Here is a 14,608-nt window from a genome sequence, read left to right on the forward strand (position 1 = left end):
CCCCGCGGCACAGCCGCAAGCACAGGGCGCTACCCACCAGGGACGACGTGGCCGTGGCCGTGGCAGAGGCTACAAGAAGAATCCGTCGTCCTGAGAGAGGGTTCTTGTCCACGGAGGGGAGAGTGGTGGATCCCTGGCCACCGAGGAAAGCTTTGAGTCGCTCTCATGCACAGATCATGACAAGCACGGTAAAAGTATCCCATCAAGCACAACATTCAAAGGTTCATGTCATTCACCCTGCCCCTTCGGGGCCAGTCATAAGGCATGCTTGTGTAACTCCCCCCACAACGCAGCCCCAGCGTTTGCAAAACAATTTTTTTATTCAAACCATGTGGGGGCAGCCCCCAACCTCACCCCCCTCCTTATGCGGAGCGGGGACAGGTTTAGGTTTAGAAAGATTGACAATGAGCGGTTTAGAAACCGACAGATTCAACCTGAAGCCCAGCCTAGCGGACTGTGCGGACGGTTGGCGCGCATGCGCAGCACCACCATGGGTGCTAAAGACTATTACAGACGGCTACGCTCTGCAATTCGCCCGCCCCCCTCCGAGGTTCAGCGGTGTGATCCAATCAGTCGTGCCTCTGGAGCAGACGAGTTTCCTATTGGAAGAGATAAGCTCACTGCTCAAGAAAGGTGCTATAACAGTGGTCCCTCCCGAGGAGACGAACGCTGGGGTATACAGCCGATATTTTCTCATCCCAAAGAAGGATGGGAATTATCGACTCATACTAGATCTACGCACGTTGAACAAAGCATTAAAAAGATTGAAGTTCAGAATGCTGACTCCACGAAAGCTCATTCAGTGCATACAGCCAAACGATTGGTTTGTCTCCATAGATCTAAAGGATGCATCTAGTGGTGGCATACCTGCATCGACTAGGCTTTGTTATAAACAGGCAGAAAAGTGCGTTGGTCCCCCAACAGCGCACCCCGTTTCTAGGCATGGTACTGGATTCCACCTCAATAAAGGTGTCTCTGTCCCCAGCAAGGATAAGGGCCATTCAATCATGCGCTCGCCAGTTCAGGCAGGGGCGGACGGTGACGTCTCTCTGCTGCCAAAGGCTGCTAGGGATGATGGCGTCAGCCGCGGTTGCGTTACCCCAAGGGCTATTACGCATGCGGCCGTTTCAAATATGGTACCTCTCCATGAAGCTCAGCTCCACCAGAGACAGGTACCGCAAGCTGACAGTGAACGCCAGATGCATGAAGGCGCTGGCGATCTGGAAATCACCCCGGTTCTTCGCCACAGACGCCTCCACAACAGGGTGGGGGGCGGTCTGCGAAGGGAGATCAGTGAACGGCCTCTGGACTGCAGAGCAGGCCAAGTCACACATCAATGTGTTAGAGCTACAAACAGTGTTTTTAGCCCTGCAGCATTTTCTACCCAGATTAGATGGTCATCACATACTGGTGAGAACAGACAACACCTCTGCTATGGCATATATCAATCGCCAGGGAGGGGTGCGTTCTCAGTCACTGTATCAATGGGCGAATCGCCTGCTCTTATGGGCAGCAGCGCACTTTCCTTCAGTCAGAGCGGTACACATACCAGGCAAGCTCAACTACGGAGCAGACCTACTATCGAGAGGCAACCCTCGGGTGACGGACTGGGCTCTGCACCCTCAGGTAGTAGAACAGATATGGCAACGCTTTTACAAAGCGGAGGTGGATCTGTTTGCCAACAGAGAGAACACCTGTTGCCCCCTATGGTTCTCACTGGGGGGCGACAGTCCCCCGTTGGGCGTGGACGCGCTGAGCCACCAGTGGCCGAACTTGCGTCTGTATGCTTTTCCCCCGATCCCACTTCTCCCACCGCTGTTAAGCAGAATATCGGTCGAGGGCAAGGAATTATTATTAGTGGCCCCCCACTGGCCCAGTCACCCATGGTTGGCGGACCTAATCAGAATGTCTGTGCAGCCATCATGGGAACTACCTCTGAGGAGGGATCTCCTAACGCAGGCGCACAGGTCGATCTGGCATCCTCAGCCAGAGCTGTGGCGACTCAGGGTTTGGCACCTGAAAGGCACAAGCTCCTAGTCTCAGGTTTGTCTGACTCGGTGGTGGCAACGATACAGAGTGCGCGGGCAGCTTCGACCCGATCGCTGTATACGTTAAAGTGACACAGGTTCGAGAAGTGGTGTGTTGAGCGTCAACAGGACCCTATCAACTGCGCACTGGGCGTCATTCTAGAATTTCTCCAGCAGTTATTTGATGAGGGGAAGGCGGCTTCCACTCTCAAGGTCTACCTGGCAGCCATCTCCGCCTGCCACGCAGGAATTAATAATAAATCCCCGGGCTGTCACCCATTAGCGTCACGTTTCATGGCAGGCGTGAGACGTCTCAGAGTGCCGGACAGACACCTGATACCGTCATGGGATTTGCTGATTGTATTACGTGCGCTGACAGGGCCTCCATTCGAGCCCCTGGAGACAGCGGACATAAAATATGTTTCATTGAAAACGGCGCTGTTGTTGGCATTAGTCAGCAAAACACGTTAGTGACATGCAAGCCCTGTCTGTCAGTCCATCGTGCCTTCAGTTCTAGATAGCTGGGGACAAGGTAGTGATGAGACCGAATGCTGCATCCACACCCAAGGTGGTAACAACCCCGTTCCGCAATCAGGTGATTGAGCTGGCAGTGTTCTCGCCTCTCCCGTTTGCGTCAGCAGAGGAGGAGCGCTTGAATACATTGTGCCCGGTGCGCGCCCTTCGTGGCTAAGTAGAGCGCACCAAAACGTTCCGACGGTCAGATCAACTGTTTGTATGCTTCGGGGCGCAGGCAAAAGGCAGACCTCTATCTAAACCCAGCTTATCCCGGTGGATAGTGGAGGCTATAGTGTTGTCTTATACAAGTTTGTCTCTTGACCCCCCCGCTAAGCTTTGTGCGCATTCGACGTGGGGGGTCTCCTCTTCCTGGGCCTTGTTAAAAGGCGTGTCAGTGGAAGATATATGCAAGGCAGCAAGCTGGAGCTCTCGCCACACTTTCATTAGGTTCTATATGTTAGATGTGACGCAGCCTAGTTTCTTGCAAGGCGTTCTGCGGGCCAGCAATGCGGTACCGCCAGAGCCTGAGGAGGATTAGAATGGGATAATCGTTCATCGGTTCTACGTGGTAGAATGCATGAACGAGATACTAAACGTAAGAATGTTTAATTAAAGATAGGTTCATCTGCCTCTGCTGGTCACGACGCAACGAACTGACCAAGGGTCGAATATATGGACAAGGGGATAGTGATTCCCTCAACATATGTGCACGGTGAAGTGCTAGTAAGTGTTCACAAGCACAAATAAGGCCCTATGAACGTTCACCACCAGCTGCTGTATGAACCTCCGTGAGGGCAAAGCATAATAAAGTTGGGGTGATATGGCAATCACTGTATTTACACGCGCTAATGGAAACTGTCCCGTTGTTATATTGCAGATTCCTGCGATAAGGAACACGTCTCGGTTACTTACGTAACCTCGGTTCCTTAAGCACGGAACAAGATATAACAATAGTTGCGTGATACAGTGTTTTTTCTTCTTTGGGTGGGTGTTTCAACGCTCAGATTTTGATCCAAGAATGATGGAGCAGCGGGCTGTGGTTTTTATAGGCTCCGGTGGGGGCGGGGCCAGAGCACAGCGCGCTTTTCCCTGCCTAAGCGGCGTGAATGAATAAGTTCTTCGAACCAGTCCATGACACTAGGTCAAGTCCCGTTGGTATATCTTGTTCCGTGCTTAAGGAACCGAGGTTACGTAAGTAACCGAGACGTTTGCTCCTGCTTCCTCGTAGTACAGAAATATGTGCATGCATAATGAGCCACTCTTCCAATAAAGGGAACAGGATATTGTTCAGTCCCTCCAGGATCTTAAAAGGGTTTGTCATTGTTGTGCCTTCATCAGAAAAAAAAACATTTATGAAGATGAGCCTGGGTAGAGTAGGCTGTTTTCGCTCAGTTTCAGCTGCCAAACTAGGGCACAAAGTGTTTTGGATTAGAAGTGCAGACTGCACCTTTTGACGCATTTACTCCTTCCAACTTAATATCAGTGTCTGTGTGTGTGTGTGCATCCATCTGTGGGTACGAAATAAGGCCTGTACTAGAGTATTTAGTATTTGGGACTTACCGCTGTGTTGTAGTCGAAGCACATGGAAGGGCCTTTTCGATACCTTGCTGTAGCAAGGACATCACATGGGTCCTCCTCTTTGACTGGGGACAAGGAGGTTAAGGAACCCTAGATGAAGTGTCAGGTCATCTGTTTAGGTAACATTTGAACTAGGAGGATTTAGGTCTCAGAAGCACATACCATGAGCTACATACATGTACTGTAGATGTCAGGTGCTTGTCTTGTAAATGCACAAAAGAAAACGAAGGCAAAGTACTCAGAGCTCTGGTAGCGCACATGAACCCTCCAACATGCTTAGCTTTTCATTTATTTATTTATGGTATGCAGTATCTGAGTATCTTTGAGAATCAATGCAAGAACAAGGCTTTGCTGATGGCAGAAGGATACAGTCGACTTCCACTTGAGAGAGCTTTTCAATCTCACAGGAACCGCAGGGTAGAAACTCAGCCACCACAAACAGCAGGTTGGTGTTCTCTATCCGTTTAGCGTGGAACAACCTGGGCACACACATTCGCTTCGTTAACATTTATGTTCTTCCACCTGCTGTGGCTCGGAAACCTGAGACTTTGAAGCAGGTTGGCATTTGTGTGCATGTTACTAATGTGTGTGAAGGGTAAAGCTGTTTGAGTAAATAAGTGTAGATGTGTTAGTAATTGTTTCTGTGCTTGTATTGTTTATCTATCTGCATGTTTTTGTATGTACTGTTTACCTGCTCATGGGTCATGCGGAGGTCTTGGGTGTGTGTGTGTGTGAGTGTGTGAGAGAGTGTGTGTGTGTGTGTGTGTGTGAGAGAGAGTTGAAGTATATGTGTGCATGTATTATGTGCATATCTACTGTACCGGGAGCAGTTGCCGCAGTCCTGTAGGGTGTTGTAGGAGCTGGTGACGTTGGTGAAGTAGAACTGAGTCTGGATCTTGACACAGCTGGTTTCTCTAGACTCCATCCCGTCTGCATCCACCATATCTATGAAGCATGCATGATTACACACACACACACACACAATTGAAGACATCTTACTTATCACTTAAGGATGAGTCAGAGTCTCCTACAAATACATATATGATGAACAGAATATCCCAGTACAAAATAATTGCAACTGGCAGAATATATTTGATTTTCCTTTTAGAGCAGATATGAACACAAATAAATTAATGAAATGAATATTTATATATTTATTATAAATGAACACATTTCTCTGTGTAATCTCTGTGTCTTACATCTTCCCCCACCTTCAGCCTCTCAGACAAGAAAGTGAGGCGTGGTTGTAGAGTCTGACGAGTCACTTTGGTTTAGTGGCAGAAAATGAAATGTCAGAAAGACTAAACACAAACAGACAGAAATTCGGCCTCGGCAGAACACTCACCTGTCACAAACCAGCTGCGGTAGGCCATGCCATACAGCATCTGCTGCAGCAGAGACCTGCCAGACAAACACAGCAGAACAGCAGAGCCGTGAAATACAAACACACACACACACACACACGCGCGCACACGCGCACGCACGCACGCACGCACGCACGCACGCACGCACGCACGCACGCACGCACACACACACACACACACACACACAAAATACTTCAGCAGCTGGATCATGAGAGAGACTGCGCTCTAACACTGGGAAAATGTGCCGACACTTTGACATGGGCTCCACTCAGATTGAAATTCCTCCAGTTGCGAGACTGCCTCTATGGCTTCTAAACCCCCGTTGCCTTGTCTATACATTTCTAGGGTGACGTGATGTGACATGGCCTAAGGTTTCAGTAGAACTCAACAGCGTTTAGACCTTTAAAACTTACTGAATATAAAATGTGCAGTAATACTTTTAATATGCATACAATTTTAACAACAATATTCGAAACATGTCATCATATATAAAAAATATATCATATTTTATTTTTAACACATTGTGTGGCTAAAAGTAATTACTGAACTGCGCTAAAGGCTTGTGTCTACTATCTAGAAAGGGCCAACACGATCTACTAATGCTGTATATTTAATGATCACATTGAAAAAAACTCCTCTGTTACATTTTGTAGTTGCCTAAATAAATATACAATTACATGTCAACCAAAACATGTCAGTACAACATGGAGTAGGTAAAATGCATCAATTTGATACCCGCCATCCAAAAGTAATTATCTTAACTGTGATTTACTGTGTGTATGAATGAATACTTGCAGGTGGGAGTTAAGTAGCTTGCTTACTTGTGGTTACTTTGTTCAGAAAGGTATCACAGGCTGAGTGGAAAAATATGCTGAACAGATCGCTGATGGATGGATAGTAGTAAATGGATCTTTCCCTCTCATATCAACACATTTAAATGTTAATGGGGAAAATCAAATTATGCCATTTGGAACATTTGGATGAGGGGCTGTGCTCAATTTGCCGTTGTCTTCAAATTTGTCTTCTATCTCTATTTCCATCAAATGTTGTAACCTACCATATTAACACCAAAATGGCTAATGTAATGTTCCCTCTTGCAATATTTATATTCTCCCAGGACTCTACAGTATTCTTGATTGCCTCTTAAATCAACATTTTAATGAAACCTAATAAAGCTATTATTTGATGCTTTATTCGTCGCTCTCTAAGCATCATCAGTTAGAATAGACACACATTTGGATCTTTGTACAACCAAGCTGCTCTATATTTAGCATTTCGGTTTTTGTGAGTTTAGGTTATTCAATGCGTAGACAACGGACTAGCTTGTCAAGGAAGGTACAAGGAAAAGATATTGCACTGGAAGCCAGATTAGTCAAGAATAATGGGAGTTCAGCAGCGGGGTTCTCACCATGCTGCTGCTGATGTCCACCAGGCCATGTTCAGGAAATCAGCGATGGTAGGCTAAACAAAAAGAAAGCATCCAGTTTAATACAGCCAACAAACTGGAAAGGGCAAGTCTATGGATTGGAGGGCTGTCCTCCTAATTGTCATTATCTCCCTTGCTAATCACACACAAAGGATGGCGCTAATTTGTATATTTTAGCTGTTACTATCTCATTTTTCTAATAGAAAAGACCATAAAACATTTTTCAAAAATGTCTTTATGTCTATGATGAAATGAATAGTGTTGACTTTACATGACTATAATAATTTACGAAATCCTAAATTGTAATTGTAAATAAACGTCTAATTTGGCTACCAATTCCTACTGCATTATCACCATCTTAGTCTATATGTGAATCAAAGCTGCTGTCTAACTATGACAGTAAAGAGGCTAATATTAATATACTCATAGGAAATTTGTTCTCAAAGGCAAAACACAAATAGTTGCTATATCTGAAGATAGAAATAAAGTCTAATTTTCTACAAATCTCTCCTTTATGACAGTGAGAAGCTGGGCAAGCTACATTGACAGCATTATGAAGCAAAATGTTGGCATAGCTCACCACAAACACCCCTCGAGGTGCGGCTCCTGTGTTGCTGTTTGGCACCACCGCACACACTGACTGGTAGTCATGGGACCGTTTGCGGTTGTAGAAGGAGTTATTGTACAAGGCGTGCATCAGGTAGGGTTCAACCTCACTGAAAAACATACCAATCTGTGCGGCAGAAGAGAGGAGACACGTTCAGCTTTGAACTCTTTGCCATGAACACAATCTATGTGCAGACACCTACAAGACCTTTAACTAGGCAGTCAGAGTAGCATTAACATAGCATAGCCATTAACACTGAAGGACTTTTTAAATCATTTCATGACAAGAACAGCTGTTGTAGGTGTTATTTTTGCTATCACTGGGGCAGAAACAGACAGCGTAGCCTGCCAGATGTGATGATGTTCCTTATAAGCAGGCTTTCCAGCTATGGCTGGTCAAAAAGAGAAAGCATAGCCTATCTACAGGCCTGTTCTCACTTCACATCATTTCACATCCCTGCCTGCCGTCGAACCATTCCTCCGGCTGTTGATTCCTCACCTTACTCCAGTGGTCTCTCTGATTGGACATGATCAGGAATCCACCATCGTCGATCAGGAAGCACAGGAGGTCCTACAAGCAAGACGAGGGAGCAAGAACATGAGGGCCATGTAGTGTGCAGTAGAGCTCAGCTAAGCATTATATACGTCCCAGCACCCTACATGATGTCTTACCTCACTATTGGCCTCACAGTCCATCTCACAACCATTTGATCCACACTAGCAGGGACATAAGCACCATCGTGTCATTCACAACCATTCCATTCAGTCACTTCATATCAATTATGGCAAACAAAACAGTCTGCGTAGCATAAGTGTGTTTATCCATTATAGCAGACTATGTGACAAGATAGCGTATGCTTGTGTGACCTTTCTCAGTAGTGGTGTGATACTAAATTACTAAATATACAAAATGATGTGTGTGTGTATGTGTGTGTGTGTACATGTGTGTGATATTCCTCAGTAGTGTGAGAGCACAACAGTGCAGGTCTGTTTTAGTGAGGCGTACCGATGGGATGCTCTGGCGGGTTCCTGTGTAGTTGGTAGCGAGCATCTTAAACTTTTCAGTCCAGGCCTCGAGGTCCAGCTTAACACCCAACACTAGCCCATTCAAACGCAACACACCACAGGGTAGGACAAACAGAGAAACAAGGCAAGGCGAATGTAATGTTAAAGCACAAGGCACAAGACAAAGGAAACCTAATTGTCATTATACTGCTGTGCATGACAAAACACAAGACACAACAATTACGATGGCACTCCATGAATTGAAAATGATATATACAAACAAAACAATAAAAACAATTAAAAGGTAATGAGAAACAGTGCTCAAGTTGCTGTCCTACAAATAAACAATAAGTCATAAATAAATAAACAATTAGCAGCATAAATACAATAGAGTGTAAACAAGTAGACAAGTATGGAATATGGGCATATTGCACGTTAGAGAGTTCAGTCAGTGATTCTGCTCTAGTGTGTGTTTGTGTGTGTGTGTGTGTGTTGTAGTGTTTCTGCTCTGTTTCTCTGTAGTCTGTTTGTGCTCCAGTGTGTGTTTTAGTGTGTGTCCCCCTAATTAGACGAATGTCTAGTATTCCAGTTAGTCCCAGTAAAACATGTTATGAAATGACCCATGATGCCCTATCTTGCCAAAGTCCACACAGCTCTAAGTGTTCAATTAAGTCAGGGACAGAAGAAACCCAAGTAGTCAAGCTGATGGTGTTGTTTTGAGTCCTTCCCCCATGGCAACCCATCTGAGTTTGAAGCCTGCTTCAGAGCTGGCAGGGGGGGATGCGGAGCCGTCACAGCTGGGGGAGTTCTCATCTCTCCTGCACGGAGCCTCTGCATGTCCCCGCAGCAGAGAGAGAGAGAGTGAGAGAGAGAGAGAGAGAGAGAGAGAGAGAGAGAGAGAGAGAGAGAGAGGCTCCAGCAGGGTGGCCTACCTGCAGGCTTGATGGTCCTGGAGTCCACGGACAGCTCCAGCGCCGTGCTGACCAGGATGCCGATGGTGTCATTCTCTGGATCCAGGAGCTCGCTGTTCACTGCAGGGCAGGGAAGCGACATGTTTTTACATTCCCAACAAGATAACTCCTGCATGACGACTCAACAAATCCACAGAAAACAAGATGGACACTCATATAGCCTATTATCTGTTATTAAATTAAAGTCCCATCAGCTGTTCCATAGCTTTTCGTAAACATTCTGTCTACATTTGAACAGCTCACATTATCTATTGTATCAATCAGTGAAACTTTAACAAATAGTTGGTTGTTCCTGGTTCTCATTCAGCTTTTTCGCGCTCAACATAGTAAAATCCTTTAAATCAAAGACTTACACCATATAGAGACAAAGTAACAATGAGTCTGTTTTCACAGCACTGCAAAACCTTCCATCTTACCTTTTTTTTATAGTCTTTGTGTTCATAAACAAGTGAAAAGCATATAAATATATATATCTACAGGCCATGAATATATCCAATTTAGTTACTTTCAATTCCCTGAATTTTGAACAGTGCCCCATAATGTGCCCTAGTGTTGAGTGTGTTTTGAAGAGCCGCAGGCTACCATTTGCCTCCCCTAGCGCACATGGAGACACCAACTGCTTTACTTCAGCAGGCAGTGGTAGACTGCCACAGGGGACTGTAATGCTAGCAAAGGACCATGCTGTTTTCCTTGTTTTTTTCCACACCTTCTCTGGTGCCCTGACCAGGCAGCAGATGCTGCTGTTACAGTGGCAGATATAATAACCCCCATTTGCCTTCCCAGAACCTATTCTACATTCGCACAAACAGGTGGTTTCATTTCTACAGTTCAGCTACAATAACAATTACAGTGATTAGTAGCTGCTACACAATCTGATAAGTTATCAATTAAGTATCCAGTTAGTTTGAGATCCCACAATCCCACTCTTTATTTCACAAAGTGATATGGTTCATTGCACTGGTCAATATCTGACCTAAAATGAATGAACTTTTTGTTAGGCTGAATTCATTTTGTGTGAATTTCTGTTAAGTCTTCCTTTGTGAAAGGCAAAATTCTGCACCAGCACCAGCAGCAATAAAACAGGTTTTAGCAGATCCCTCTCCTGGGTGTTCTGTGTTGTGTCTGTATGCGGATGCAGCGGAGTGATGAGTAATGAGGGAAGACCAAACAGTGAGGCTGAGTCTTGTGTTCACCTGTGCGGTAAGGAGCTCTGAAGATGTAGCCCTTGTTGTCCAGGCTGCGGCGGTAGTAGCTAGCATTGAAAGGTTCTGGGTCCTCCTCCCAAGTTTCAGCAGCCCTAAGGAAGGCGGATGGATGGATAGATGGATGGATAAATAGATAAAATGATAGAAAGAGAGACAGCGGGAGAGAGACAACAAGGAATTGATAAAAACAGTTTGAAGGAGAAACAGAGGTGGAAAAATAAATCCAATTGTTAGTAACAAAGCATTTCTCAGACACATTTTAGAGCATTCTCGTATGCATATAGAAACTGACTGCTTTGCAAATGAAAAAAATGTACTCACATTAATAGTCAATCTCTAGACTTAGATCTAAGGGGCTTTCTAGACTATTGCTCCTTTCAGACTAAGGAAACCACTCAATCTATAAATAATCCCTTACATCATGGAGAGGTAGAACTAGTTCAAAATGTATAGCAGGTCACATATAACAGGTCTGCCACTTACTTATTTGGAAAAACTCTCGTGACCCCTCCATCTGTGGCTGCAAAGACTGCTAGGAAGCCATATCTACCAAAACAAAGATAAAAGGTTACCATACACACACACACTCTCTCACTGTCACACAACACACACACACACACACACACACACACACACACACACACACACACACACACACACACACACACACACACACACACACACACACACACACACACTCACGCACACACACACACACACACACACACACACACACACACACACACACACACACACACAGGGGGTTATATGTGTACACTACTTACGTCTTTAGATCCTTATTTTTCCACACTTTATCCACAAGCTGGCGAATGATTCCTGTGTCCAGAATGAGGTTGTGTAGAAGGAAGTTATCACCTGTAACCATAGACAAGCTATTGGTCATCATGATCGGCCCTATCACACTTTTTTTTTTTCCAGTAGTACACACACAAATAAACACTACAAATAACAAAACAATTCAATTATGATGCCAACAAAAACACAATGGAAGCTAAAATTAAATGTTTGAAAACGTACATTTCTTGGAGTCTGGCGTGACTTTCTCCATCAGGGCGATAAAGTTGAGCAGGAACTCAGTGTTGTTGCTAGAAAGCTCCAGGTCTTTGCAGTATTCCCTAAGGACAGTTTGTGTGTGATTTTAGTACATAAAGAGTTACACACACACACACACAAAACAAGGAGGAGAACATACACACATCACAAAAGGTACTTAGTATACACACATGCACATTTCGTCTTGTTAGTTGCAATGCCTGTGCATGCTCTGTCTCTCTTTTTCACACACACACACATATGCATGCACACACCCAACTCGCAGGCATGCACACACACACAGTCACTTCCACACTTCCTCATAGGCATGTGACAGGCTTTGCTCTAACCTTTGAACAGCCATGGCAGGAGATTGTATTGGCATGCAAATTATTCATTGGTTCTCTGTGGCAACATTGGGAGGACATGGGGAAGTGCACACACACACACACACACACACACACACACACACACACACACACACACACTTTTTGTTTCCACTGGTAGACAATGGGACACATGCAGAGGAAGAATAATACATTCTCTTTCAGTTTCACCCCTTTCCTTATCTCAGAGACACACACACACATGGAAAGAGAGAGAGAGAGATCTAACACACACACACTCATACAAAAGCTATAATGCAAAAATATTTGACGTCACAACAGGCCCCAAATGTTCAAATCCATGTACATCATTCATCTCTGCTCACATGGACCTCAACAGCAGGGCACATGCAAGCATGCTTGAAGTCGGAGATGGGCAAATGTTCTATGAAGAAATGGATGGATAGAAACAGTAGAAGAGGGAGGAGAGGTATAGGCCACATATGAATACTGATACAGAATGAAATGTTTATAAATAATTAAGTAAATAGTAGTATGCTTCACACAAACTCTTTAGTAAAGATACGCAAAATATGCACAGTACACACGGGTGCCAATCCACTCCCCACTGTATATGAAGAACACACCCAGCAGAACCAAACTACGAGCCGACAGACATCATCACGATAGATAGGGAGAAAGAAAACACAACAAAACGCAGACCCAGACCCAAACACATGCATGCCCACACACCCAACTAGACACACTTACACTCACCAAAAAACACAGCTACAGAACAGCTACTCAAAAATGCAATATGATAGTAGACATGGGAAAGAGAAGCATTTGTGCAAGATAGAGGTGTGTGTGTGTCTGTCTGTCTGTCTCTGTGTGAGAGTATGTATGTGTGTATGTGTTGCGGGGGGGGGGGGGGGTATTCTAAGTATGTGGTTTAATGACAAACCTTGAGAAGTTAACTCAGAGTAAGTGATAAACGTTATCACTCACTCTGGGTTAACTTACTCAGGTTTGTTACTACTTGGAGTACTCCCTTGGTTGACTACACTACAAGTGTACAGGAATGGGAGAAAGTTAGAGAAAAATATGGAACCAGAAGACAACAGCAAGTGAACACAACACACGCACAAACAAAAACACACACACACATCAAGAGACCAGCACAGAACAACACCATATGGGGTGGAAGGAGGAGGAGGAGGAGGAGGAGGAGGAGGTGGTGGCAGAGGCAAGCTTTCACACACAGAGCACAGCTACCTGGGAGCAATGAACACATGGCCCTCCGACTCAAAACTGTTGGGCAGCAGTGACTCAAAATCTGCAACAGAAAGGGGGAAGATTATCTGGGAAGAGCGGCACGCGTTGAGCGGAACGGGGGATTCTGGGAGAACAGCGGTGGCTCTTCAGGGAGTGCAGGGGGACGCGACGGGGACGGTTACCATAGCAACACGGAGGAGTCAATGGGGGAGAACACTGGCGTTAGCCAATATGGTGCTCGGGTGGACTTCTTTCTGGTCAATTTCAAATGAATGATTTTTCATCTCCATTTTGGCAGATAAATGACATTCAGCTTGATAATCTGATTTGAAAATTTTGTTGTTTTGCTTCATCAGTGTCAGAGAACTGACTTCCGCCCCTTTACACAGTAAGCAGGAAGCGAGTTATCAGACTGTCATTGTCACAAACGGTGTGCGGTTTTCCATTCTTTTCCACAAGCGGGCATCAACATGGCCAACTGTTGCAGGGGAGGTGGGTGACACAGGGGTCCTGATGAAGCTGATCACCCCTCAGATAGGCAGAGGGAAGCTGGCTCCAACAGACTCGCAATTGGGGGAAGTGCACTGCATTGTGAAGGGCAAGGTCAGGGGCAACTCTGAAGGTCTCGACATCATCACAAAAATGACCCAATATAATCAAATAGAACAGGACACAGAATCAGCATATAAGGATTCAAAATCTTGTCAATGCTGGAAAACTAAAACTGAATGTACAGATATACATGAGAATTAAACACCTGCATCTTTTCACAGTTATCTTAAACTTAAATGGTGCCCAGGTAGTGTTCCGCCCACAATGCCTTGCACTTCCAGGTCAGAATTTAGTGGAAATGGGAGGGCTGTGGCCCTGGCTGCCTGAGGGGTGATGGCGGGTATCAAGCCGATGAAGACACGGGCACAGGAGGACGACATATGAGCTGGGCGCCACAATGCGCACCAATCTCAGACAAAAGGAAGGGACCTGACAGAGAGCTTCTTGGTCAGCTTCTACAGCCCTGGCTATAATGAACGGCTGGTCTGGTATGCATTTGACAAATCATAATGTCCGTCTTTTATAAGCTCATTCAACTTCAGAGTAACTGACCAGTTTGTACAACCAGAGCTGTCAAAATCAGCTCTAACTTGTTATATTCTATAGTTAAAGATAACATGATTCACTGTAGCTAGTTATCTTTTACCATCAACAAACCTGACATGACTGGCAATGACTGAACTGCTTTAAGGGTGCAGGCTCAT

At 45.2% G+C, this 14,608-nt stretch overlaps 1 protein-coding gene across 1 annotated transcript in view; it reads right to left on the reverse strand.

The window, feature by feature from the left end:
- The window catches only part of cacna2d2a (calcium channel, voltage-dependent, alpha 2/delta subunit 2a), a gene marked incomplete at both ends in the record, with an annotated part of 187,965 nt that overhangs the window by 2,866 nt on the left and 170,491 nt on the right, over positions 1 to 14,608 (reverse strand). Inside the window, 15 exons of the mRNA XM_080845556.1 lie at positions 4,104 to 4,186; positions 4,491 to 4,600; positions 4,943 to 5,066; positions 5,467 to 5,522; positions 6,894 to 6,946; positions 7,492 to 7,644; positions 8,017 to 8,088; positions 8,190 to 8,234; positions 8,524 to 8,615; positions 9,455 to 9,553; positions 10,687 to 10,790; positions 11,182 to 11,244; positions 11,484 to 11,574; positions 11,737 to 11,834; positions 13,353 to 13,438. Of these exons, the coding sequence (XP_080701682.1) occupies positions 4,104 to 4,186; positions 4,491 to 4,600; positions 4,943 to 5,066; positions 5,467 to 5,522; positions 6,894 to 6,946; positions 7,492 to 7,644; positions 8,017 to 8,088; positions 8,190 to 8,234; positions 8,524 to 8,615; positions 9,455 to 9,553; positions 10,687 to 10,790; positions 11,182 to 11,244; positions 11,484 to 11,574; positions 11,737 to 11,834; positions 13,353 to 13,438 (1,329 nt within the window). The remainder of the gene's footprint in view (positions 1 to 4,103; positions 4,187 to 4,490; positions 4,601 to 4,942; positions 5,067 to 5,466; positions 5,523 to 6,893; positions 6,947 to 7,491; positions 7,645 to 8,016; positions 8,089 to 8,189; positions 8,235 to 8,523; positions 8,616 to 9,454; positions 9,554 to 10,686; positions 10,791 to 11,181; positions 11,245 to 11,483; positions 11,575 to 11,736; positions 11,835 to 13,352; positions 13,439 to 14,608) is intronic.

Source organism: Sprattus sprattus (genome assembly GCF_963457725.1).
Source record: "Sprattus sprattus genome assembly, chromosome: 10".
Classification (NCBI taxonomy): Eukaryota; Metazoa; Chordata; class Actinopteri; order Clupeiformes; family Clupeidae; genus Sprattus; species Sprattus sprattus.